The 25046-nt window shown below is 38.3% G+C and overlaps 1 protein-coding gene across 8 annotated transcripts in view; it reads left to right on the top strand.

Moving 5' to 3' along the window:
• The window catches only part of LTBP1 (latent transforming growth factor beta binding protein 1), a 418216-nt gene that overhangs the window by 366502 nt on the left and 26668 nt on the right, over nt 1–25046 (top strand). For 5 of the 8 annotated variants that reach the window (XM_036872896.1, XM_036872900.1, XM_036872895.1 and 2 more), the window contains 7 exons: nt 1100–1225; nt 4594–4737; nt 16687–16863; nt 17571–17657; nt 19555–19683; nt 20358–20498; nt 21827–21997. In XM_036872896.1, coding sequence (XP_036728791.1) covers nt 1100–1225; nt 4594–4737; nt 16687–16863; nt 17571–17657; nt 19555–19683; nt 20358–20498; nt 21827–21997 — 975 coding nt within the window. The remainder of the gene's footprint in view (nt 1–1099; nt 1226–4593; nt 4738–16686; nt 16864–17570; nt 17658–19554; nt 19684–20357; nt 20499–21826; nt 21998–25046) is intronic. The other 3 variants (XM_036872897.1, XM_036872903.1, XM_036872901.1) reach the window with 1 other exon arrangement.

Raw genomic sequence — 25046 nt, 5'->3', positions numbered from 1 at the left:
TTCTTTATCATTTGTTATCTTATTTCTTTATTTGAACATAAACGTGAAATCCTCTTCACATGTATTTGGATGCCGTAATTGCCTTTTCTCTTGATTGTTTCTCCAAAAACTTGTGTTTGGGGCCTGTGTAGTCCAGAGGCAGAGAGGACAGGGAGCCTGGAGGGTGGAATGTGCAGTGTGGCCATAAACAAGGAGAACGGGAGTGATGGGGATGGGAGAATGGAGAGGAAAGTGAGTAGCTGGGAGGGTAAAGAAGAACTGCATCAAAAAGTCCATTTGTAACTTCACAATTGAGACATCACTTTTATGAGAACATTTTTATTAACAGGGGATAGAAAGCACAGGACTACTATCATCAAGTTTATTATAGAGAACAAAGTGAATTTACAAGTTGGTCACTGGCTAATCAGTTGGAGCAACACTGACATTTAGGACCTGAGCGGCTATAACTTGGTGACAGGAAATTGTTTCTTGTGAATAAAGTCTTTTTTCTAGAATAACTGGGACTGGCTGGCTGCACCACTGAACTTATCAGATCAAATCCTCCCCCTCCCCCTCTCCCCCTCCCCCTTCCCCCCTCCCCCTCTCCCCCTACTCCCATCCCCCATTCCCAGCCCCCTTCATGGGAATGCTGTTTAGACTTGACCAAGGTTATCTCTAGGGTTGAATAAACCTTTGCCCAGGCAGGCCAATGCTTTCAGCTCCCAATTCGCCAGGTAGAACTATTAGCATTTACGGCAATCAAAACAGGTGACAATACTTTCACATATTTCTGCTGTAGGAATCTCCTCTCCTTGGAAATAAAGAGTTGAAAACATTTAGAAAACACTGACCATGGCAACTGCAGCAGTCATTTCAGTTTGAAAACATTTCCTGCGGAAAAGTAAATGTTTTCTTTCTCATAGAACCCAGTATTTTGTCTAATGAGATACGTTCATCAAAACATTTTATGTATGTGTAAAATGTTTTAGAAGTTCATTCTGTGTAAACATGATCATCTCATACTAATCGGGGTGTGTTGAGCACCTCTGTCTATCCATTAATAGCTGGTGTTTGTCTGTCTATGTTTTGTGTCTCATGGTCAATGTCTTTTTTGCAGATATTGATGAATGTGTAAACAACACTGTTTGTGACAGTCACGGGTTTTGTGACAATACAGCTGGCTCCTTCCGCTGCCTCTGTTATCAGGGCTTTCAGGCCCCACAGGATGGGCAAGGGTGTGTGGGTGAGTTTTTAGATTTTTTTCTCCCGACACGTTTCATATCTCTCTATCGAAAAGAAATCAAAGTCATCAACCACAGGAGAGATGGAAGCAAGACAATTGGGCAGAATTGCATCATAATTTGATCTTGTCGTCCGGTTTGGAGATGTGCGAAAAGATCCTGTGGCTTCTGAAATGGTTAGGGACATTCAGAAATAGAGAAGCATAACTTTGGGTTTAAATGTATATTAAAAAGAGCATCTGTTTAAACTCTTAGCTGGGTATGCGGAACGCTTCAGTCCCTCCTGCACAGGAAATAGAGTCTGGTGTGTGGTGGAGCTTGTCTGTCTTCAAAATGCACCTCCCTTAGGCAAGTGCATTTAAGGAAAAGTGTTGGCAAGAGTTTCTGTTTCCAGGAATGACACCCGTAAAATGATGCTTTGGATTGTGCAAGCATATTTCTTCAATCTGTTCTGGGATTGTCGGAGCTGGAAGGAATCTTGAATATCATCAGATGTCCTAGAATATGGTCCAGCACATGCTCACATAAAAGAAGATACTTTATAGTTCATGTTCTCATCAGCCATGATTTCTTTAAGTGAAATTCATTATGAAACGTGTGCAATTAGAGCAGTTAAATGGGAAGGAGGGTATTCATTTCATAACTTTACCGATAACAAGGCTTTTTCTTTATTCTTAATTAAGGAGGAAACCTGTGGTCGTTACATGGCAGATGACACTTGTCGAGGAGTCAGTAACTTTTTAGTTTGGAAATTTGCAATTAAAGCACCAGTTCATTTCCCATCCAGATTAAACTGGAAAAACAAAATCTAGAAATTGAACAATAAAAGCACTTGAATAGTAACCGCCTTTAAGCTAACACTGTCGTTAACACTTGTTCCAATTCCTGCTGTAGTCTCCTTTGCACTAAAATACAAGTGGTAAAAACCATCTGCTATTCACTAAATATTTTGACTTAATAGGTTATGTGGTCTGGCCCCCACTTAACCTTCTCAGCCTCACCACCTGCTTCTTCCCCATTTACGTTCCTGCAGCATAAAACTGCTTATGGTTGTTCACGTAACTGGGAAGTTATTAGGCTGTTGTTTGCTCCTTCTGCTGGGAATATCCTCCTAGCCTCCCCTTCCCTGAGCCTAGATCCATCCCATGCGTTCCTAAAGCTGGAAGTTAGATGTCATCTCCTCCCAGATACCATCCCTGCTCCACTTCTCACTCCAGCTGAGCTGTGATCCCTCCTCCTGCTTCTGGAAAACCTTGAACAAATTCTATTATAGTACTTACAACCTTTTTTGCAATAACTTAATCATGTATGTACTGCCTGCAGCTGCCTTTTCCAAGGCAATACGCTCCGTTTGATTGAGAATTTTGTGTATCTCTCTCTCCTTGCTGGGCCTAATGTTTGGCCTGTTGTAGGTGCTCAGTAAATGTTAACTGTTACCTAATGAGGTATCAGATGTCAAACCACTGACACCACATAGCTCCTGGGCTCCTGGTTAATGTTCATTTCTAACCAGTCAGAGGAGCACACCGAACCCATGTTGATGCTTCATTTTGACCCATAAAATACCACCCTAATAGAAGGAATATTTATTATGTTAATGAACCCAACAAATATCGTTATATTTGTCTGTTTCTTCTCTCTTTGAAAAATATTCACTGAACACCTCTTATATGTACCTCACCACTCTGGGTGTTCTATAGAGTTTAAGAGATGAATCAGCCCTCTGGGACCAGCCTTTGGCCACACTTTTCCCTCTGCTTGGACCCTGGCTGCCCACGCTTCTTATCTACGCATCCTTCAGGTAGAGCTTGGCTCCTATATCACTTCCCTAAACCACCCCTGCACTTAAGGTCCACTGTTCCATCCTGTCATCGTGCTCTGTACTTTTCATTCCTAGCACTTCTCCTGGCCTGTATGATTATCTGATTAATTTCCCTGACTTGACAGGAAGCTCCCTGAAGGCAGGCGTTGGGCCTGCCTGACTCATTATTGTCTCCCCAGTCTGACCCATAGAAGTAAACTATAAAATACTTTTTGATTGAATGTACAGTCTGGTAGGAGAGATTTCAATAGCCTTGGAAATATTACAAGTTAGAAAGTAGAAAATTCCATTTGACAGTTACCTAAAATTGATAAATGCAAACTGGCAAATTTCTAAAGTCAATTTTTCTGGTCTAAATTATGACTGTCCAGGTTGATTAAATATACCAACTGTCTGCTTCACTTTGTCATAATATCTTTACATAAGCAAAACTCAGCTCATTGGATTTATATCTGTTTATATACAAAGTGAAATGGAAAACCGAGGTAATTATCCAAATAAGTCAAGAGACATAAACTTTTTGTCCAATTAACTGGGAATAGCAGGTGAAAATAGTATTTTTTTTCCTGAATGATTTGGATAATTGCTCAAATTTTTAACTTTGTATAAACCATCTCAGAGTGTGCTCATGAAAACTGATGTTTGTACATGTTTAATCATGTTTAATGCATAAAATACATGAGCATTTCAGATGCCAAGTCAGGTACTTTGTTTAACTGGACACTCATTAATAAAATTTCTTCAGAGGAGAATGGGTAAAAAGTAGTATTGGGCAAGGGCAAACATAAAATTAGCCTTTCTTTATGGCTATGTACTTAAATAAAATGGACTTATCTGTGAGTTTTTAGTGTTTTAATTAAGTATATTTAAGTACAAAAGAAAAATATCTGGCAAAATAGAAATTACACTGTGGAACACCAACAGAATTTTTAAAGGCATCGTGAAATCACTGAGGAGTTACTGGACCAGTTTGTTTCCCATGAATGATTAATGTAGCCCAGTGACTACTTACAGGGGTTGTTCCTTCATTTCTCAAAGGGATACACAACCTGAATTCTGGTTGTTAAGTTATGGACATTTTGGCTGCTAGGAAACTATAGTTTTAGACATTTGAGTAGATTTAAAACAATTTCTAAAAATGCACTTAAAGAATTCTGCAGTTTCTGAAGTGCCAGTGCTGCTAATTTTCCTTGAATTAAGAACTGAGAGAGAAGTGTATTATTTAAGACCTCATTATGTCAAAAAGTCAGGGAAGAGAAAATTAAACAAAGTGTACATACGATGCTTGCAGTACAATTCTGAGTTGTTCCTTAAAGCCAGGATCAGAGTTTGGAAACTTTGCTTTGTGTTTTCACGGTCCTTTCACACAAACCACAGCTTTCAGCCCTGCCTCTGGGAGCCCCTTCCCCCAAATAGCTGAAGGGTTTGATTGCTCCCAGGGGGTCACCTTGTTTCCAGCAGACACCACTAGTCTTGGCACAGCTGGTAAAACAAAGAGCTGTCAGGAGTGAGGAACACGTCTGACTTGATCTGTGCTCCCTTTTCCAGATGTGAACGAATGTGAGCTGCTCAGTGGCGTGTGTGGTGAAGCCTTCTGTGAAAATGTAGAAGGGTCCTTCCTGTGTGTGTGCGTTGATGAAAACCAGGAGTACAGCCCGATGACTGGGCAGTGCCGCTCCCGGGCCTCGGCAGGTAAGTGACACTGTGTCGGGACGGAGGGCTTCTCTCAGGGACCTGTACCTACACAGGTTTGGGCCAAACACTCTGGGAGTGAGGAAGAAATAACCAAATATTTTGGCGCCATGCTGTTTCTGGAAGCTTCCATGCTCTTTCCGAGCCTGCCTTATCAGTGGAGTTAGGATGTGGGTGACGACTGTTGGAGCTACATAGCCTCTAATGTGCTTTCCAACCCGGAGACACCATGGGTAGGGTGAAGGATCCAAAATGATGAGCACATTGGCTGGGAATTGCCTAAAACTCAGAGCCGTCAGCCCAGGCTTTAATATGGCAACATCTCATTAAGTTGCATAACTGCTTCTTTCTTGGCCCTTGGAGAAACGTTTTTTGACACTTCTCTAAATTGAAAGCAACATAAAGGCCCCTCAGGATCTACAAAGACTTCCTTCCACTTGGAATTCTTAAGGTGTGTTTTGGGTTTTTTTCCCCCCAGAATTTGGCCTAGAGAGTGGCTGTGATTGTGTTTGTTTAAAATTTGATTGAGGCTGTGTCATCATGGCACATATTGAAGTGGAGAGCTGATGCTTTTCCAGATAAATCATCAACTTCCAGATCACCGGTTTAGTTTATGCCATGTGGCTAAAGCATGGTTGTATTTTGAGGGAAGCAGGAGACTAAATGGTCCTTTGAGACCCAAATAAAATGAAACATAGACTGTGTTACTATCTTGCTCAATCCCGGTTGATTTTATCTATGCTTCTAAGAAAGCTTTCGCTCTTCCTCAATAGGGTACACCTGTTCTGTGTGAGATAATTATCTTTGCAAGCAATAGGGAATAAAATATAACAATATTTTCATCCACACACATTTTCTTCTCAATGATTAAATATAGAAAGGTGATGGGTGCAGAATTAAATGTATGGGCAGTAATTCAAAAACACTATGACGGGAAAGAGAGTGTTTCTGGAGGGAAGGGTTGCTCTTCCTTCAGTGACCACCCCTGCAACTCATGAGCCATAAAGAAAAGACTTTTCATTTTAGCTCTACTTGTAATGGAAAAAAACAAACCAAAAATCAAAAACCTGGCTGGTCAATAACAGGACTGGTGAAGTAACTGCCTTTTTCTTATTTGTCTTTGGTTCTATAGAGTAGCACCTTCCCCGTAGTATTATTTTGACTGAAATAATTCACATATAATATTGTATAGTCATTAAGTCATCTATATGAAGGTTAGGTAGTCATGATAGATGCATGTTGTACAATGTCAAGTGAAAAAAAAGATACTCCAGTGATCACTATCTGTGGAGGGAGGGAAGGAAGGAAGACGTAAAAAGATAATTATTAGAATTAATGGAAATTTTAGGTTTTTCCTTTATTTTCCAAACTTTTTCTAATGCTTTAAACTGGAATGACCAGGGTTCTGGTCTGCTGTTTTGTGGCTATGTAAGCTTGAGCATATCATTCAACATCTATGAGTTTCAATTTTCTCACCTATAAAAGAAAGGTTATATTTACCGCACAGAGTTTTATGCTTTTTTAAAAATTATATACGTAAAAGCCATTTGTTAATAACTAAGTACTATATGAAGTATTAAAATGAATTATTAAAATCCAAACACATAAGGGTTATCTATTTCTCTTCCTTTTGTGATCTCTTCTGAGATGGTGGGTTTTTTAAACTATGAGTACAGTTTTGCTGGAATGTTTTAGTAATGTCAAGAAGTGGTTTGTTCAGTTCACATAGCTTCAATTAAGGTATATGTCTGGGATCCTAAAGTTTGCTCATGTCTTTTTTAGAGATTAATAATGCTTTAATAGGATCATGAGCCCATCTGAACCAGTTTTGATGAACTGGATTAGCTCACTGTAAACTACTTCTTAAAACTTTACAGCGACTCTTTTTGTAAGCCTTGTTCCTCGTCTCCTATTTTTTAAGTTCTTCTGTAACCAAGTCCTTAACACCTGCTTTACCTTTTTGCTCTCTTTATCTCCTTGCTCTCTCATTGACTCTTTCTGGAAAGTTCTTCCAGTCAGAGTTCACTAAGTACTCTCCTGCTTTTGCAAAGACCAGCATTTTGAATACTCAGCTTCGTAAAGCTTGTCTGCCAGTGAATACATAGTTTCTCTTTCCACTTAACATTATATCTGATCCTTTAATAGTTTCTTGCTTATTTTCCCCATAGTTCTCTGGCTTCTGCCAAATATTGTACATACTCAGTTGTTTTATTGGTCCATGTCAGTATAATCTGCCTTAGTAACTGGATAAGCTTATTAATTTGTATAGTTCCTGGCAATTCTGACTTCTACCATACCTCAATTTGTAGGGTTCTTGGCAAATTCGAACTGATTGTATGGAGTCTTAAGATGGTCTATGATAACATCTTCATTTTAGCAATTCTCTATCCTGAGAGATAGATCAGCTATAAACTGCAGCAGGAGTTTCCCTCCCTGACTTCATCAGACTTCATCATAGCTCATTTGTTTGAAAAAGGTGATTACAACTGGAAATCATAAAAAAAGATAATACATCTTTTAAATATTTAAGTTTTAACTTAAAGCACGTAATGTACATTTATTCCCCAGTCTCCGAAGAAGAGCCGAGGTCTGTCGAGTAGAAATCCATTTGCATTCTGTATGGGCTTGTCTTGCATAAACCACATCTATTATGCATTATCTGCACCGCCCACTTTAAAGGGAGTAAGAATTTAAAGGCCTTTGCTGAGTAAATAAGTGCAAAGTCACTTTAGGTTTTCACTTTTTTTTTTCAATTTTCTGCAGTTGTCTTATCCATTCCTAGTTTGATAACCTTTTTTATTTCTTTTTTACTTTTTTTAACCTTTTAACCTTAGTCTTTCTAAAGGTTTAACTTGTTCTAGAAACAACTCTTCTACTCATTCATATTTGATTGGTTTATATACTATTTAATTATGTAATTACAATAATCAATACATTGGCACAGTGTTTGAGAATGAACATAGCTGAGTCTCGGTTGGCATATCGCTCAACACGTCAGTACAGAAGTACGCTGACCCACCTGAGAACAGCCAGCTGGCTGTGAGCCTTCCACCTGCTTGTGGGCATTAGCCAGGATGTTTTTCAGAGGACAGGAGAACATTAGTTCATCTAACAAGGTGGTTAAGTGGAGGCTAGTTAAAAGTTTGTATCATACTCCAGTCAAAGAATCTGCTGTTATACAGAACAAAACATTTTGTACCAAATTTAAGTTAAAGTTTTTATCAAGATAGGATTCAAATTAATTTCATTATATACATGATAGACTAACAGCTTAGATCTCATCCCTCCTGGAAGGTAATTAGGAAAAGAAAGATACATTTGCTCTCTAGGCTGTAATATTTTTCCTCGGCTTTAAAATTTCCCCAGGGCAACAGACATTGCAACAAGGAGCAGTACCATCCTCATCTGAAGTGGTATCTCACTGAGGACGGAACTGGGGCTGGATGTCAGCAAGGCAGATTTCAGATCAGTATGCAGAAGAACTTTCCAATAGCTAGAGAGAGTCAGCAGATAACTGTCTCATGAAATCGTGGGTGTTTCCTTAGAGGTGTCCAAGAACAGGTGAGATACTCACTGGCTGGCAGAAGGGCTCCTACTTCCAGCATGACATTGTCCCAGGTGACCTTGAAGGTACTTTTGAACTTTAGTGTCCTAGGATTTTTATTTCGAAAATATTGTGTATTTGTAATGGATCTATACCATAACCTGGAAGGTTATTACAAAGGTTATACCATAACCTTTGTAATGGATCTATACCATGACCTTGAAGGTACTTCTGAACTTTAATGTCCTAGGATTTTTATTCCTAAAATACTTCTTGGCTCCCACCTAATTTTTTAGGTCTGGTCTAATGTTTTCATTGCCTGGGCCTTTGGCCACTAATTTACATTGCTATACATTGCGTAAAAGCACCTGAAACAGAAATAACTAAAAAATGTCCATATCAGACCACTCATCACCTGTAAGAGGGTATGGCTATGAAATATAGCCTGATGCTTTTATTTCCTCAGTGCCTGTGATAATTACTCAATAAAAACTTTATGTCCTTGGGCACTCTAAGGGAAACAGTAAATATTTAGTGTTGACAACTGCAGCCTTCAAGCCTTACACACAAAATGCTGTTCTCTGTCTTGATTGGTGCACAGAGGAGACTCTGTGGTGGGAACTGAATTTTATTTTTAAAACAGAAGGTATAATGAAAGGAACACAAAGATATATATATTATAATTAATGCAGGTGTGCCTTGCTTTAAGAAAACAAAGTAAACAAGATGAGAAATTATAAAACATGTGAATCAGGCTGATTATTTGCATTGTGTAATAATTGTTCTTCACTTTAAGACAAGCAAATAAACAGGATCAGAAATTAAAGATCTATAAATAAACAAGATCAGAAATTAAAGATTATTTGTATTATAAAATAATTGTTCTTTACACAGTTCATGATAGGGTTTCCTTAAATATCAGTTTTCTCTAATATATTTGAGAGCTTATTCTCACATCGCAAGCTAAGTCCTAGACTTCTACGTCTAGAAAGCACCCTAGTGTTTTTCCAGCCCAGCAACTTTATTTCCAGGTAAGGAAGCCGAGGCCCAGAGAGAAGTTCTAAATGTTATACGTAGGGCCATATTGCTAACAACTGGCAGAATTGGCCCAGGAACCCGACTCCAGGGTCTTTCCCCTTAATTCTACTTCTCAAGGCTGAGGACCCCATGATAGCACATTCTTTTAAAAATTGGCTTCCTTTTCACTTTATTTCTTTGTTTTGTTCTCGTTATTGAAACAATGCATATTCTTAGAAAATTGGCAAATACAAAAATATGTCAAAAAAGAAAATCGCCTGCTGTGTTACCGTCCAGGGATAATCTCTGTGACCATGTTGACCTCCAGATTCTTTGAAGGGGCATCCCTACCTCCACTGAACTGTCTCCCAGTTGATCCTCAAGGCACTGAGATCGGGCCCTCAGACCCTTCATCTGGGTGAAACTCTTTCCTCTTGTGACAGTAGTTTCTCATCTTCCCTCCCCCTTTCCTTTTTATTGATTTCAGGACATTACTCTTCCCTGTGTCCTCCTACCTCTTGCACTGGTCTTTTTCTGTCTCATTCTTGACTCTTTCGCCATTCCTTAAATAATAACGTCCCAGAGAGTTGCATGGTTAGCCCTCTTTTTTATTCTGTATTCTTCTCCTGGGATATTTTATCCTCTTCTCCAAGTCAACTTACTTGGAGTATTACTTACTTGGTGTGGATGACCAAGTGAATATCTATGCCTCTCCACCTCTCTCTTGAGTGCCACACTCCTATTTCCAGCTGCCTATTACTGGACCTTCCTCCCAGGGTGTCTTGGAAGCATCTCTGCCTAAAATTATCCAAAAGCAAATTAATTACCATTCCCTCTCCAACCTGTTATTCTCCCTGTGTACACTCATTAATTGCCAAACATACATACTGTAGATGCTGAAGTCATACTTCATTTTTCTCTCCATCCATCCAAGCCATCATAACATTCTGCTATCTCTACCTCAACAGTATCCTTCAAATCTCTCTGCTCCTCTGCTACCACTGCCCTGGGCCAGTCCTTCAGCCTATCTTCCCTGGACTGTGGCACTTGCCTCCTGACTTCTCTCCCTGCCTCTCCCATCAGTTCCTGTTCCACATTGCTGCCAATTCACGGTTTTGAAACATACATCTGGTTTTAAACCCTTAAAACTTTCAGCTGCTTATTCCTGCCTCCAGCATGAAGTCCAAATCCATCAGCAGGGTAACAGGACCCTTATGCCCAGTCATTCATTCCTCCTTGTATTGTCTGTCACCCAGCTCACTGCTAGGCATCGTGCCTGACCTACAGCAGACACTGTAGCCTATTGAGTAATAGGCTTCTCCGCATTCGAGAATGTGTTCCTTCTCTATCCCATCATCTCATTCCCAGCTCGTTCTGCAGAGTAAGAATTATTCATTTTATCAAAGATATCATGGACCACACTTAATTGATCTATTCACACTTCTAGGTAGAGGGGACAGTACCCCTATGTGCTTTGGTTAAATTACAAGTAGAGCAAAAAAAAAAAAAAAAAAAGACCAGGTCCCTGCTATCAGGGGACACTGTGCAAATCATCCTCGTGGTTCTGACAACTGAACCTAAACAGCGTGCTTGTTCTCTGTTCCTGGAGAGGTCCACTACAGGTTTTGTGTATGTACATGTTTTTTTAAAGGCATGAGACCACATATAATATCACTCAACCGTTATATTTGGCACAGTGGGGGTTTTTTTTTTTTATGTGTTTAGGTAACCTGTAAAATAAATTAACTTTGGGAGAATTTTTTTAAAATAATTTCTGATTGGAAAAAAAAGGCCTTTGGTAGGAAAAAAATTAAAGACAGTGAAACCACAGTATTTAGAATGCAAACATTGTAAAATGCCATAAAACTCCTGAGGTCTTATTGTGTATTTGTAATGGATCTATACCATAAATGTAGCTAAGGCTGAGGAAAATATGCTCATTTGTAATTAAAAAAAAAAAAAAGGGGTCAGGTTTCTTCCCACCTTCAAAAACAAGAGTGAGAAGAGTTTACTACCAAATGATGCTTTTATTTTCATGAAGTTTTATGCTTGCTGTGTATAGTATCTAAAATGAGTTTTTAATAAAGAGGTGTTGATATTTGAATGAACTGACATATCAGTTGAGTAAACCATGTACATAAACCATTTTATCCTCTTAATACAAGAGACACCCACACTGTTGCATTAGAAATGCATTTTGTATCCTAGAATTCACTACCAATAAGGCCTGTTTGTACAGTTCCTTTTAAACGTTTCCAGATATTTTACATGTCGCTGCAGATGTGGCTTTATTCTTGAGGTCGTCCTCACAGGGCCTCGCCATGCACGTGTGCCGGTGTTGTGACGGCTCTCATGGTGCTGTGACGTCATCTCCTTTCCGTCTGTGCTGCCTGTTGCACCTCGTCCCAGTGTGCGTCTCCCACTTTTCTTTCTCCGGGGCGCTTTATTCTGCCTTCAGGAGTCTCTTCTTTCACCTAGATCTGCCCGCTTTTCTTCTGACTTCTCCAGTTTCTAATAATATTTCCATCATTGAGACTTTCACTTCTCACCCTCTCCCCAGCCTGTTCCTATCCCAGGCTCCTTCCTCCCAGTGCCTTCTAACTTCTTCACCAGAAAAAGCAAAACCCAAAATATCCTCCATTCCTCCTGGCAAGGATGAGGCGACTCTCTTCCAATAGAGACTGGCATTGTCCTCTGCCTCAGCACCTAAGTCACAAACACACCTATCACTTGTTCACATGTTAATGCATCCCTGCCCCATTCTCTTGTTCTCAAAATCAGTTCTGTGACTCCTTCCACAGACCACTTCTCCCCTTGCCCACTCTACCCACACAGACCTAAGGATAGTTGTACTTTTTACTCCTCCTCACCTCTGTCACACCTTACTTTCTAGCCAATTTTTTTTTAAAGTTTATTTTTCAAGAACTTGACTCAAAATATCAGCTCCTCCAGGCAGCCTTCCAGGATTGCCTTGCCCCCTGACCCTTTACAGTGTGGCTTACACGCCCAACTTGCTTTCCTTGCACTGTCATGCCTGACTACCTGATTGACGTCTTTAAGGATAGGCACTGTGTGAAAGAATCTGCTTTGAAAGTATTTTTGCTCTTGTACTTCACTTTGTAAACTTTATTTTGACTTCTTCCACGTCTTTTACTATCTGAAGTTACCGCCTTTCTACGATCTTCCTTTTTATCTGCATCCCTTCATGTTCAGTCCATTCCTATTGTCAGTGCTTATTTTCTGAAACTCACCAATGGCTTTCTTTTAAATTCCACTTAAAACACACACACACTTCTCATCTTCCAAGTCTTTGAATGAGAAAACTAGGGGAAAAAATGAATTTCCAAGTTCTCTTTTACTCCCTTTGGATTATTACACTGGAATGCTTTTTCTCATAAAAGTATGAGTTGGTATAAAACATTAGTGCCTGTGGTGATTTTTAAAATAAAGAGAATAAAGCTTCCTGAGTAATCCTATTCAAAGTCATTTGCTGAACATTATTACAGACACAGAGTTTTATAAATTGGTGTCTTTTTCAGGACTAGGGCAGGTGTTTCATTTGGGGGCATTGTTTACTCACACGTAGTTGTGATGTGACTCTTGGGTCACTGTCATCCTGTCTCAGAAGGATATGGAGGGGATTGGCATCTGAAGGCCTTCAGAAAATATTGCAAATGGAAAGTGAAAGCAAAGGCAAGGGCCCATTTAGAATGTTTGTGTCCACTCTAACCAAAGAAATGTTCCAGATCTCCCCACTCCAACAGCAAACCTAAGATTAGACATGTTTAGGGAAAGACTAAAGCAGGAAATAATCCTGTAAGTGACGAAGCAAGAGAGAAGAGCTTCTAGAAAGGGCAGTTCACCAGTGGTACCTACTGCTCAAACCCTCTCTTTAATATTCAGAGCAAGGAAAGAGGGTCACGCTGTATGCGGCTTTGTCACTGAACTCTACATCAGCAGGATTATCTGCTGCCCCCTGGGCAAAGGCAAAGCAAAACAAACTCAGGCTCGCTGAAATGCTAAGAAGCTGAGCCCCATAGAAGAGGTTTGGGGAGAGCATTAGGCGCTGGACATTGGACCCAACCTAAATGTTCTCCTCCAGAAAGGAAGGATGCTGTATGACCTGCGCCGTCCAGCTCATGGAGTTACTTTGTGTGTCACGTGAAAAGCATCTGTGAAAGTTTCTTCAAAAAAGGCACACACGTGAGAGGTCCAAAAACTCATTTCTTATCAGCAGCCATACATACCCCTGGGATTAAAATATACACATTGCTTTTTATACACAGATGTGAAGCCAACCTCTTAATACATATTGAAAAATCAAATCTGAAAATACTGGAGGTGAAGTAATATATTTCCTAGAAGTCTATGGCATGAGATATGAAGTATGGCTTATTAATAAAATGATTAATTATTAATTATTATATAATAATAAGAATTAATCATATTAATTATTAATATTAATATTAATTATATATAATTATTATTATAACCTTATTAATAAAATCTTTCTGAAAAATAGAATTCATTCTTTTCTGAGCTTGGCACCTTCTATAACTTTTGATTTGATCTTTTAAAGTTATTTTGTGATAGAAAAATTCCTCCCCTAGCGACAGTGACATAAACTCAGAGATTTTTTAAAGAAATCACATTACATGTCTTTACTGAGTGTTCCCCCTGTGGAAAAATGCTCTAGGCAGTTAATTATTTAAAGGTTAAGAAGATAGGGAAATTGTAGCTTTTCACAGAATGACCTTTGTGGACCAGTTTTTTTAAAAGGAATTTGCATCTCTTTCCAAACACGGATGAGGGCCTGACTGACCCTCAATTTCAGCTGTGTAAACATTGAACCTTCAAACTGCTTGGAAAGAAAATAAGAGCAAAACTTGTAATAACCAATGTAAAACCTGAATAATACAGTGATATTGATTATTTCCCTTATGCGATCACCTTTGAGTTTCCTTCCAAAGAAAAAAGAGAAAACTATTTTATTTCTGTGAGTATAAAAAAACATGGTAGAAACAGTGTTTAATTGTATATGAAGTTTTTGACTCAGAAGCCTGTGGTCTCTAATTACCTATGAATATAGCAGCCTTCATTGAAGTGTTACTGTACAATGTTTCCATCTTGTAATAAAAACTGTGACATATCTACAACCTTGTACAAAGAGAAAAACAATTATTGAGCACTCTTTTAACATCGACTGTAAACCTGATTGGCAAAACTCTAGTTGTGTTGCTGACTTGATTTATATTTCTAAATGCATTCATTAATAACTAACTGTGTTTTAGGCAAACTGAATAAAATGAGTGGAATTGTCCATAGTAATAGTCGGTCAATATATTCACACATATTGGGAGAGAGTTTATAAAATTTTTTACAGGGTTCATGATTGATTTCATATTAATTTAAAATACCTACCCTTCATTTTCCTCAGTAATACCCTGTGTAAGAGCTTGGAGCCCCTCCTGAAGGGAATGAACTGGTCACAGTGATCCATTCCATGAAAGCAGGCAAAGCACGTGTCTGTCCCCTGCACACTTGAAAAGCTAGTTGAGACGAGGGATGTGGCAGGTTTTATCCAGTTTCACACACAAGGAAATGATTTAAAACCACTTCATAAACTGCATAGGAATCAGCATTTCAGTTTTTTCCTGGACACTTATTCTAGGTTTGAATTTGTCATCAGCTATTAAGACTTAGAGTCCAAGCTGAATTCTGTCAAGGGTGAGAGAGTGGCATGGACATATACACACTACCAAATGTAAAATAGATAGCTAGTGGGAAGCAGCCGCATAGCACAGGGAGATCAGCTCGGTGCTTTGTGACCACCTAGAGGGGTGGGAAGGAGGGAGACGCAAGAGGGAAGAGATATGGGGACATATGTATATGTATAATTGATTCACTTTGTTATACAGCAGAAACTAACACACCATTGTAAAGCAATTATACTCCAATAAAGATGTTAAAAAAAAAAAAAAGGTAGAATAATCTGAGAATTAGCCAGAATCAAGGGTGAGAGGGATCCTTTACATTCTCATTGATATTCTGCATTCTGGGAGTAATATATTCGTCGAAGCTTCGTTTGCTTGCTTTTACTGCCATAAGGGGAAAGAAAAAGGGCAGTAGCTCTTCTGATAGAATTGTATGACCTTACGTTTTAAGAACACCTTTGTTATATATTAATCAGGTTTCCGCAGTCAGTTTGACCCTGCCAAAGTAAATATATAGGAAACTATTATGAAAATAAATCATTAAACTTTCCTAAGAGTATAATGATCTGCCAACTTTTTTTTAAAAGGTAGGTATTGAGATTAAAGTCTTATCCTTACTGACAAGTGTTATCCCCTTGTCCCTATATAGTTTCTTTGGGTTAAGAATCTGTAGATAGCAGTTCTAATGAAAATATTTCATTAGTATTAATCTAAGTAATTGTGACGGCAGTAGTCAGCTTATCTGACATAGCATAAAATTAAAATAAGAAATTCTAACTGGATCATAGGCAGTAATTTGAACTCTAGCATTTAGTAGGGAAGAGGGTTTTTTTAAAATCATTTTTTAAAAGCACAAACTTGTTTGTAGACTTCAAATCTGATGGAATTAAATCATTTTTAGTATTAACTGAAAGTAGGTGGAGTTGTTCTTATCATTTGTATTCTATCATATCACCTTGACTTTTATCACAGAGGGTTAAACAGACTCTGTTGGAATTTATCAGTATATTCTTTAGGACACACTTGAGCTAGGACTAGAACCCAGCCTTGAAATTCTACCCCGAGGCTTAGCTGGCTCTTATTTTTTCATTCAGGATCATATATTTGCAGCACTTTAAGTAGATTTCTAGTAATGAAAGGGTTTTTTTTTTTAATAGACTCAGGTTACTGCAGTGTTTTTCTATTTGTCTTCTTCTGCTTTGTACTGTTTAGAAAATTTAGGGGGGCATGGTTATCTCAATAACCATCTAAGGGTTAAATATTATGTGTGGCCCCATATCTCTGGTCCAGTGTTGGGGAAAATTTTCATTGATTTACGTAGGTGTTCTAGCTCAGTAAAGAATGACCCTATGTTTGTCAAGAAAGCAGATATGGAAACTGTACTCACAGCCAAATTTACAAGAATAAAGTAATTGGTTAAGGTAAAAGGAAATGATTTTGACAGATTTACACTCTTGGGGTGGGTTAGGAATCCACCAAAATTCAGGATTCAGGTGCATTTTTATCTTGAAGTGGAAGAATCCAACACAAAGTGGAAAGCAGCTTTCTGTAAATGAAGTGCCATTGGCACGTCCGGTCAATCTTTTTTACCACTGTGTTTTCAATTCCGTTGTGATACAGGTAGATCTGATGTATCCTGTCAACACTCTTTTTTACTTTCTCTACTCTCTTTAGACTTAGAAGTAGATCAACCCAAAGAAGAAAAGAAAGAGTGCTACTATAATCTAAATGACGCCAGTCTTTGTGACAACGTGCTGGCCCCCAATGTCACCAAACAAGAATGCTGCTGTACCTCTGGTGCTGGGTGGGGAGATAACTGTGAGATTTTCCCCTGCCCGGTCTTGGGGACTGGTAAGAATTAGCTAAGTGCTGTGTTCATACTGGTATTTGTTGTGTGGTGTTCATGGGCCTTGGAATGTTCTCATTTGGATTATTGAAGCCTGGAAATGGTAACATCTACTGGTACCTGCCATAGTCAAATTGAAGTGAGATTACCTTAGAGTGGGTTTCATTCAGGGCTGGACCCATACCCTTATCCCACTTCAGTATGAATTCTTAAACTTCTGTTTCTCACAGAATATGCTGTTATAGTGACATTCCATATAATATTTTGGCAGAAAGATAATTCAGTTTTATTCCATTTTTAGGTAAAACTAATCATTTTTGCTAACAATGACACAGCATTATTCCTAACTGGAGCTTGCATATTTAAGCTAGGATTTTGGATTCTTATTGAAATTTGAAAATACTAGAGACCACAGTAATGGAGAAATAAGTCATAACACACCATAGTACCCATAGCTAAAACATGTGTAAATAATATATGGGTGAACTAGCAAGGTTTTTTGTAAATTATACTTATGAAGTCATTAGGTTTATTTGCACCTAGTCTGTAATTTTTGAGATTGTACTGAATTTATTTGTCTGAATTAGATGACAAGATTTGCCTTAAAGTCTCTGAGTCTGAGAAAGCAAAACTGAATTTAAAACGTACTCATGGAAGATACTTGTTTTTTTTTTTTTCAACTTTTTTTTCCCCTCTTCTCTCCTGAAATCAGCTGAATTCACTGAAATGTGTCCTAGAGGGAAAGGTTTTGTCCCCACTGGAGAATCCTCTTATGACGTTGATGGCGAGAACTATAAAGGTCAGAATCAAGCAGAAACTAATTTGCAATGTGTGTGCATATTTGACGTTCAAGTAAACTTGAATGGCTTGGGTTAGACAGAAGAAGAATTCGTTTCAGCCATGGAAACTAATTACAAAGCCTTGAATACTACCATTGGAAGAAGGCTCCAATGGACTCTAGGGAGAACCGTGGCTTGGGAGTTAGAACACTTAAGGCTGTATGACAGTGGGACTTCACTTAAGATTCTGAGTTTCCACTTCTGAGATAGGAATAATGTTCCAAAGGTTGTCATGAGGATTAAATGAGATAACATATGTAAAAGTACTTAACACAAAATTCTGTACTTAATAAATTCATTCTTTTATTGTAGAATTATATTAGAAATCATAAGTTAGGACCAATATAAATTTGAACATCATCAGGTTGGCCTTTAATGGTCATCAACAAAGCAAAGATTCTTGCCTTTTTAGAAAGCATCCTACTTTGCTAGGACCATTTACTAATGGCCACAGATTAATAATAAGGAATGGAAAGGAAGAAAGCGAAAGTAGATGTGTGTTTTATATATTTAATGCTATTAGCCTGTAATTCTAAAATAAATGTGCAGCTTTTTAATTTTGGTGAAATTTAAACTACAGATATGAGTATTTCCTCATTAACCACTAACTTTTAACATTTCAGTGATAGAGATATTATGACCTTTTACATACAAAGTGATTTTTTTTTTACAGTTTAACATTGAAAACTGTTAAGTGGCTGGAAAACAGACTAAAAACATTTTACTGTCTATCCATTTTTGCAAACTAGTGTTTTACTAATATGGTATAATTCAGCAGCTGGATAAGAAATTCCATCTGTGTTTTTTTAAGTACATCTATGATTTAATTCAGTGAAATAACAAGACTTAGTTTACGAAATGTGTTTAATGGTTTTCAAATTCGCAAATATCATACACTATGTTCTTTCAGAGATGTAGTTAAATTTCACTTTGTGCTATGAAGTGGAGCCCTGATTTCGCCGTAAAGTCATCCTCTTTTTTAAAATAAAAATAAATTCCTCTTCACCCTATCTTAGCAGTGCTGTAAATGGTTGGAAGAATATTAGATTTGGATTCAAACAGTCATATATTGTCGACTTGGTTTTGCCATTTTCCAGCTGTGTAACTTTGAGCAATTTATCTATGGAGTCTCCAGTTTTTTAAATGAGGACTAGACGACATTAGCTTTAAAATGTTAGAAATGATGCTAATAATACTTGCACAAAAGCAATAGATCACACTTTTTGAGAGTATACCGAGTCCTCTGCATGGATCTTCTCATTGAATCCTTTCAATCCTATCGATGTTCCTCTTATCTCCAGTTTACCACTGAGTAAACTGAGGTTTGTGGACAGTAAGCTCTGTAAATTCTGCGGAGGAAAATGGGTCTGCCAGCATTCTTAGCAACTGTGCTTTCATTAGCTCATTATCAAGAAAGAAGACTTCCGTCAAGTTGCATCAAACTCTTCATGGGAGTTTTCTTCATCTCAACTAGTTAATGGGCCAAAATATACATTTATAGAAAGGCACATGTCTTAAAGGGTATTTTCTTCAGAGAATATTATTGGTGCCATTATGGAACCCGTAGACTCTTTCATCAAATACGAGGTAGCATCTCCGAAGCTCTATTTACAAATATACCTTCTCTGATAATGTTTTGGGCATTGCTCCATAAACAGAGAAAGAAGCCTGATTATATTTCTACCTCTGTGAATTAGTCCTAACTTTAAGAATTTGATATTGCTGTGTTTTTAAGACTCTTTGTAATATAAATATTATAATATCTAACTTGCCCAATATTGGTTAGACTCTTCTATTTAACTGAAAAACCCAAAATAACTCCTCTTTCTAAATATTTCTCCGTTTTTTCCCCCATAGATGCAGATGAATGCCTACTTTTTGGACAAGAGATCTGCAAAAATGGCTTCTGTTTGAACACTCAGCCTGGTTATGAATGCTACTGTAAGCAGGGGACATACTATGATCCCGTCAAATTGCAGTGCTTTGGTAAGTTTTAAGAGGCTATAGCGTGATGTGCTATGCAAGTACACGGAAAAAATAAGTAATGCTACATATCAAAACAATTTCTTTGAATCTAAATCATGTGTTGAAAAGATCTGTAAATGTTTTATGGATCTTTTTCTTGAGCAATATTTAAGAAAATAAAAACCCTTCATACTACTATTTGAATAGATTTCAAAGAGTTAATATTCAATGTGGAATTATAATTCAGGTCACTGGTATAACCGAAGTGTTCTTTTGGTCTGGGGAGACTCCTGTCTCATCACTCATACCATGCACTGAAAGTCATTTTTAAATACTGACCCAGACTTTAATGCCTAAGCAGAAAACCATATACACTAGGCAGAAAAACACAGCAAAAGGAAATAATTTTAAAACTGTCATACAGAGACATTTTATCTTAAATTTCTAAGCGTATCCTGTTCTTAAATGTTTTCTTTCCTTATTTAATGTCAGCAGCTGTAGGGCAATGTTATTTTTCCAATCAATACAACTTAACATTTTTAGAGTTGGAGCTGTTCTCTTTTGGATGATGATGTGTAGCTGATTAAAATGTGGCAGCCCCTGGAATCTGGACTAAATTTAGCAGTGTATTAAGTTTGGTTAAGTGTATGAGGTGCAGCTGATTGCTGATTTTCTTTCATTTTTTTTCTCTTAAGATATAGATGAGTGTCAAGACCCCAACAGTTGTATTGATGGCCAGTGCGTTAATACAGAAGGCTCTTATAACTGCTTCTGTACCCACCCGATGGTCCTGGATGCTTCGGAAAAAAGATGTATCCGACCAACTGAATCACATGGTATGTTTGGATATGAGATGCAAGTCTGTGTCCAAATAAATGTCATAAGGTTTTCCTTTTGACTGAAATGTGAGCTGTTGGAAAATTAAAAAATTGATTCCTTGGGTATTTTGAAATAATTAAAATGAGATGCTAAGAGAAAGAATAAGATGCATATCATCAGTATGTAGGAGATTTAACACCTTGCACATACTGATTTAATGGACAACAGAATACGGAGTGGCTGAACAGATGGCAGAGCTGTTCCGTGCCTGAGGGTTGATCACATTGAACCATTAAAGGCAACTGAGGAAGATGTAAGTTGAGGGAAAAATAATTAGGTTTGCTTGACTAGACTGGAGAACACAGATGAGGCTGGACAGAGCAGAGGGCAGAATTTGTCAGATTGGTGGAGGGCTCTGAACCATCGGTAGGAATCCCTGTTCATCCCCGAGAAGTCAGTGTGCCACTGACTGATCAACGGCTTAATTGATCAACGTATCAGCACATTCAGGAGACTGCTTTGGTTGCAATCAATTGAAAAGTAGAAAGGTTCAAATTAAGGACCCTAGGATGAAGTGTCACTAGTTCAGGGATTCGGCAAATGAAATGGGTGAAAAAGGATGAATCCCAAAAATTTTATGTAGAAAGAAATGGTAGGATTTGACAGAAGAGTAAATGTGAAACATCAAAGACCAGAAGAATAAGGAGTCCATCAGGATTATGAAGTACAGGCAAGATAGTGGAGGGTTTTATGTAATGATGGAAGCTACGGAGGGAAGGATTTAATTGGAACATGATGGGCAGGTTGAGTGTCAGCTGATTGGAATGACACCCAGTTGGAGGTGACAGAGGTTTGATCCATGGAAAGACCAGACTGGCTTCAGACTTTTGCTTGGAAGTCACTCTTAGAAATAGGGATGGAGGGCTTCCCTGGTGGCGCAGTGGTTGAGAATCTGCCTGCCAATGCAGGGGACACGGGTTCGTGCCCTGGTCTGGGAAGATCCCACATGCCGCGGAGCAACTAGGCCCGTGAGCCACAACTACTGAGCCTGCGCGTCTGGAGCCTGTGCTCCGCAACAAGAGAGGCTGCGATAGTGAGAGGCCCGCGCACCGCGATGAAGAGTGGCCCCCACTTGCCACAACTAGAGAGAGCCCTCGCACAGAAACGAAGACCCAACACAGCCATAAATAAATAAATAAATAAATAAAATTTAAAAATAATAATAATAATTAAAAAAAAAAAAAGAAATAGGGATGGAAACTCTGAGACTCGCTGGCTTCTACCACAGTGTTTATGAAATAGGAGTAACAGTGCAATTGTCATGGAACCATGTCTTCCCTTTCAGAACAAATTGAAGAAACCGATGTCTACCAAGATCTGTGCTGGGAACATCTGAGTGATGAGTTTGTGTGTAGCCGGCCTCTCGTTGGCAAGCAGACAACATATACTGAGTGCTGCTGTTTGTATGGAGAGGCCTGGGGTATGCAATGCGCCCTCTGCCCCATGAAAAATTCAGGTGAGCTCCTACCTAGTTCCTTCTACTGCAGGCCTTTGGAAAGATCCTTTGGAGCCTGACAATTCTCTTTTACTTATACATCTTCACCTTCACTCCTGATATCTTACTTTCATCAGAGGGGGGTGTGTGTGCACGCGTGTGCGTGTTTAGGGAGTGGAAGAGCAGGCTTGCATAACATCTGGCTCGTGGTTTACCTCCAATCCAGACCTTGTCATTAATTTTTGAAACCCTCATTCCATTTCCCCGAAGAATGATAAATAACCCAAAGAAATATAATGCATCTTAGCAGTTGGTGGCATAGGTCTTTAGAATTTATATTTCCTGATACTTTTTTTTTTTTCCTACAGTCCTTCTCATTTCTAACAGTTTCTACTTAGAGCAAAAAGTATTAATATAGACAGTATAGGTCAAAGCCCAAGTTTTTATGTCAACCCCTTTGTGGGAGAGATCACAGAAGGGTTAGAACCATAAAGGAAGAGAGTAGAAAGTCAGTAAAATGTACTTGAACAAATCTCCTTGACTTTCAAGTTTTAGACCTGGGGTTAAAACCTTTGGTCAAATGGAACTGGCTAAGCTCTCAGTTTCCTCCCCTCTCCTCGTGTGGGAGGAGGGCTGGAAGGTGCTGACTCTTGGCTCCCAGGCTGGGCTACTTGGTGACTGTTGGGTTCTGCGCTGATTGCTTATTTCTCTTCTTGACGCTGCAGCTACTTACTGCCTGTTAAAGGAAAGCACTTGAAAGTGTTCAGTATAGCATTTTGTCTTTGACTATAGAATTGATTTGTTAAAGCTGGAAAAATACTGTGTGGATATACAGTGAAAGAGTTTATAATGAACAAATTCTCAGAATGGCCAAGAGGGGAAGAATTGCTTGAAAAGAGGAACTGCATTAATTTTTAGTTAATTAGAATGTAATCTTCAAGATATTTAATAATAAATTAGCTCTTTAGCTTGGAAATAACTTAAACCAATGTAGCACAAAAAAGAAAGTAATTTGAAATGCCATAGAAGGAAAAGGAACAGCAAAGGATGAAGAGCAACCTCTTAAAGATATAGATGGTAATGATAGTAGTCCAGAAATGGAAACAGGATGGGTTCTGGGGTCAGAAAATCTAGATCTGGAATTCAGAACTGCCCACAGCAGCTGCGTGACTTGGGGAAAAAGAACCTCACCCAATGCAGCTCATTAATGGAGACATCTATCTTGTTGGGTTGTTGTGAGAACTGGGAGGATGTAGATAGGGCAGGAACACAAGGAGTGTGGTATATTATTAGCATTACTGTAGCCTCTGTCCCTAGAGGCAATTGCCACAAGGAGAAGGTGAAATCTTAAGGAAGTGACTATAATATATATGACTTGAGTCATCTTCTCACGATGCTTGAATACCTCAAACCTTTCTACTTAGGCAGTGTTTTTATTGTTTAATTTTTTAAAAAAAGATATCCTTCTTCTAAAGAATTAATCAAAGAGGTTATGTCCCCCTCCATCTACCCCATCACAGCTGAACTCCGCTCCTTGAAGATGTTCACTCTTTTTTTTTAATTGAAGTACAGTGTTGATGTACCATATGTTGCAGGTGTACAATATAATTATTCACAATTTTTAAAGGTTATACTCCATTTATAGTTATTGTGAAATACTGGCTATATTCCCCATGTTGTACAATATATCCTTATAACTTATTTTATACCTAATAGCTTGTACCTCTGAAGATGTTCACTCTTAACAGTTGGTTTTAATTATCCAAGTCTTTTTTCTATACATTAACTATTGTTGTATTTTTAATCCATATTAGTTATTATATATTTATATTTAGGAGAATATTTAAAGCTGAAATCCATAGCATCGATCTGAGGCACACGTTTTTTGATTTACTCTTTAGCATCTCTGAAACTGGGGGTATCTTATAATTGATGGTATCTATTAATGGCCACAAGCGATTTTCTCACATTTTAGTGTCTGTTATATCAGGATGTATTTTGCAATCTAGGGTATCTTAGAACTGGTGAAAGATGGTAACTTTTAAATGGCTGCACAGACTCTGTTTTAGGGATGTACAGGCATACCTTGGAGATATTATGGGTTCAGTTCCAGACCACCACAATAAAGTGAATATTGCAGTAAAGCAAGTCACCCAAATTTTTTGGTTTCCCAGGGCATATAAAAGTTAAATTTACACTGTACAGTGTTTATGTCTGTTAAGTGTGCTATAGCATTATGTCTAAAAAAAATACATGATAATTAAAAGTACTGTATTGCTAAAAAATGCTAACCATCATCTGAGCTTTCAGCAAGTCATCTTTTTGTTGGTGGAGGGTCTTGCCTCGCTGTTGGTGGCTGCTGACTGATCAGGGAGGTGATTGCTGGGGATGGGGGTGACTGTGGTAATTTCTTTAAAAAAGCCAACAGTGAAGTTTGCCACCTCAATTGATTCCGCCTTGACAAACGATTTCTCTGCGGTATGCAATGCTGTTTAATAGCATTTTCCCTAGAGTAGAACTTCCTTCAGAATTCAAGTCAGTCCTCTCAACCCCTGCTGCTGCTTTCTCAATTAGTTTTATGTAATATTCTAAATCCTTTGTTTCAACAGTTAAGTTTACTGTCTCATATGGGTGGGGTTTGTGGCACCCTACAACAATTACAATAGTAACATCAAAGATCACTAATACCATAACAAACATAGTAATAGTGGTAAAGTTTGAAATATTGTGAGAATTTCCAAAATGTGACACAGACAGGAAGTGAGTAAATGTGGTTGGAAATATGGTGCAATAGACTTGCTTGATGCAAGGCTGCCACAAGCCTTCAATTTGTTTTAAAAAAAAAAACACAGTAAAGGGAAGCACAGTAGAACAAGGTATGCCTGTACCATGGTTTATTTAATCACCTCCAGCACTGGACATTTGGGCTATCTGTCTCCCCCAACCCCTGCCCTTCCCCAGTCTTGATTTTCCTATTATAAACAATGCTGCAATGAACCTTCATGTATGTATCTTATATATAGCTGTGGAAGTGTCTTGATAAGAAAATTCCTACAAATGAAAATACTAT

This window comes from Balaenoptera musculus, chromosome 13 (assembly GCF_009873245.2).
Source record: "Balaenoptera musculus isolate JJ_BM4_2016_0621 chromosome 13, mBalMus1.pri.v3, whole genome shotgun sequence".
Lineage (NCBI taxonomy): Eukaryota > Metazoa > Chordata > Mammalia > Artiodactyla > Balaenopteridae > Balaenoptera > Balaenoptera musculus.
This window is presented reverse-complemented; position numbering and strand designations above follow the sequence as displayed.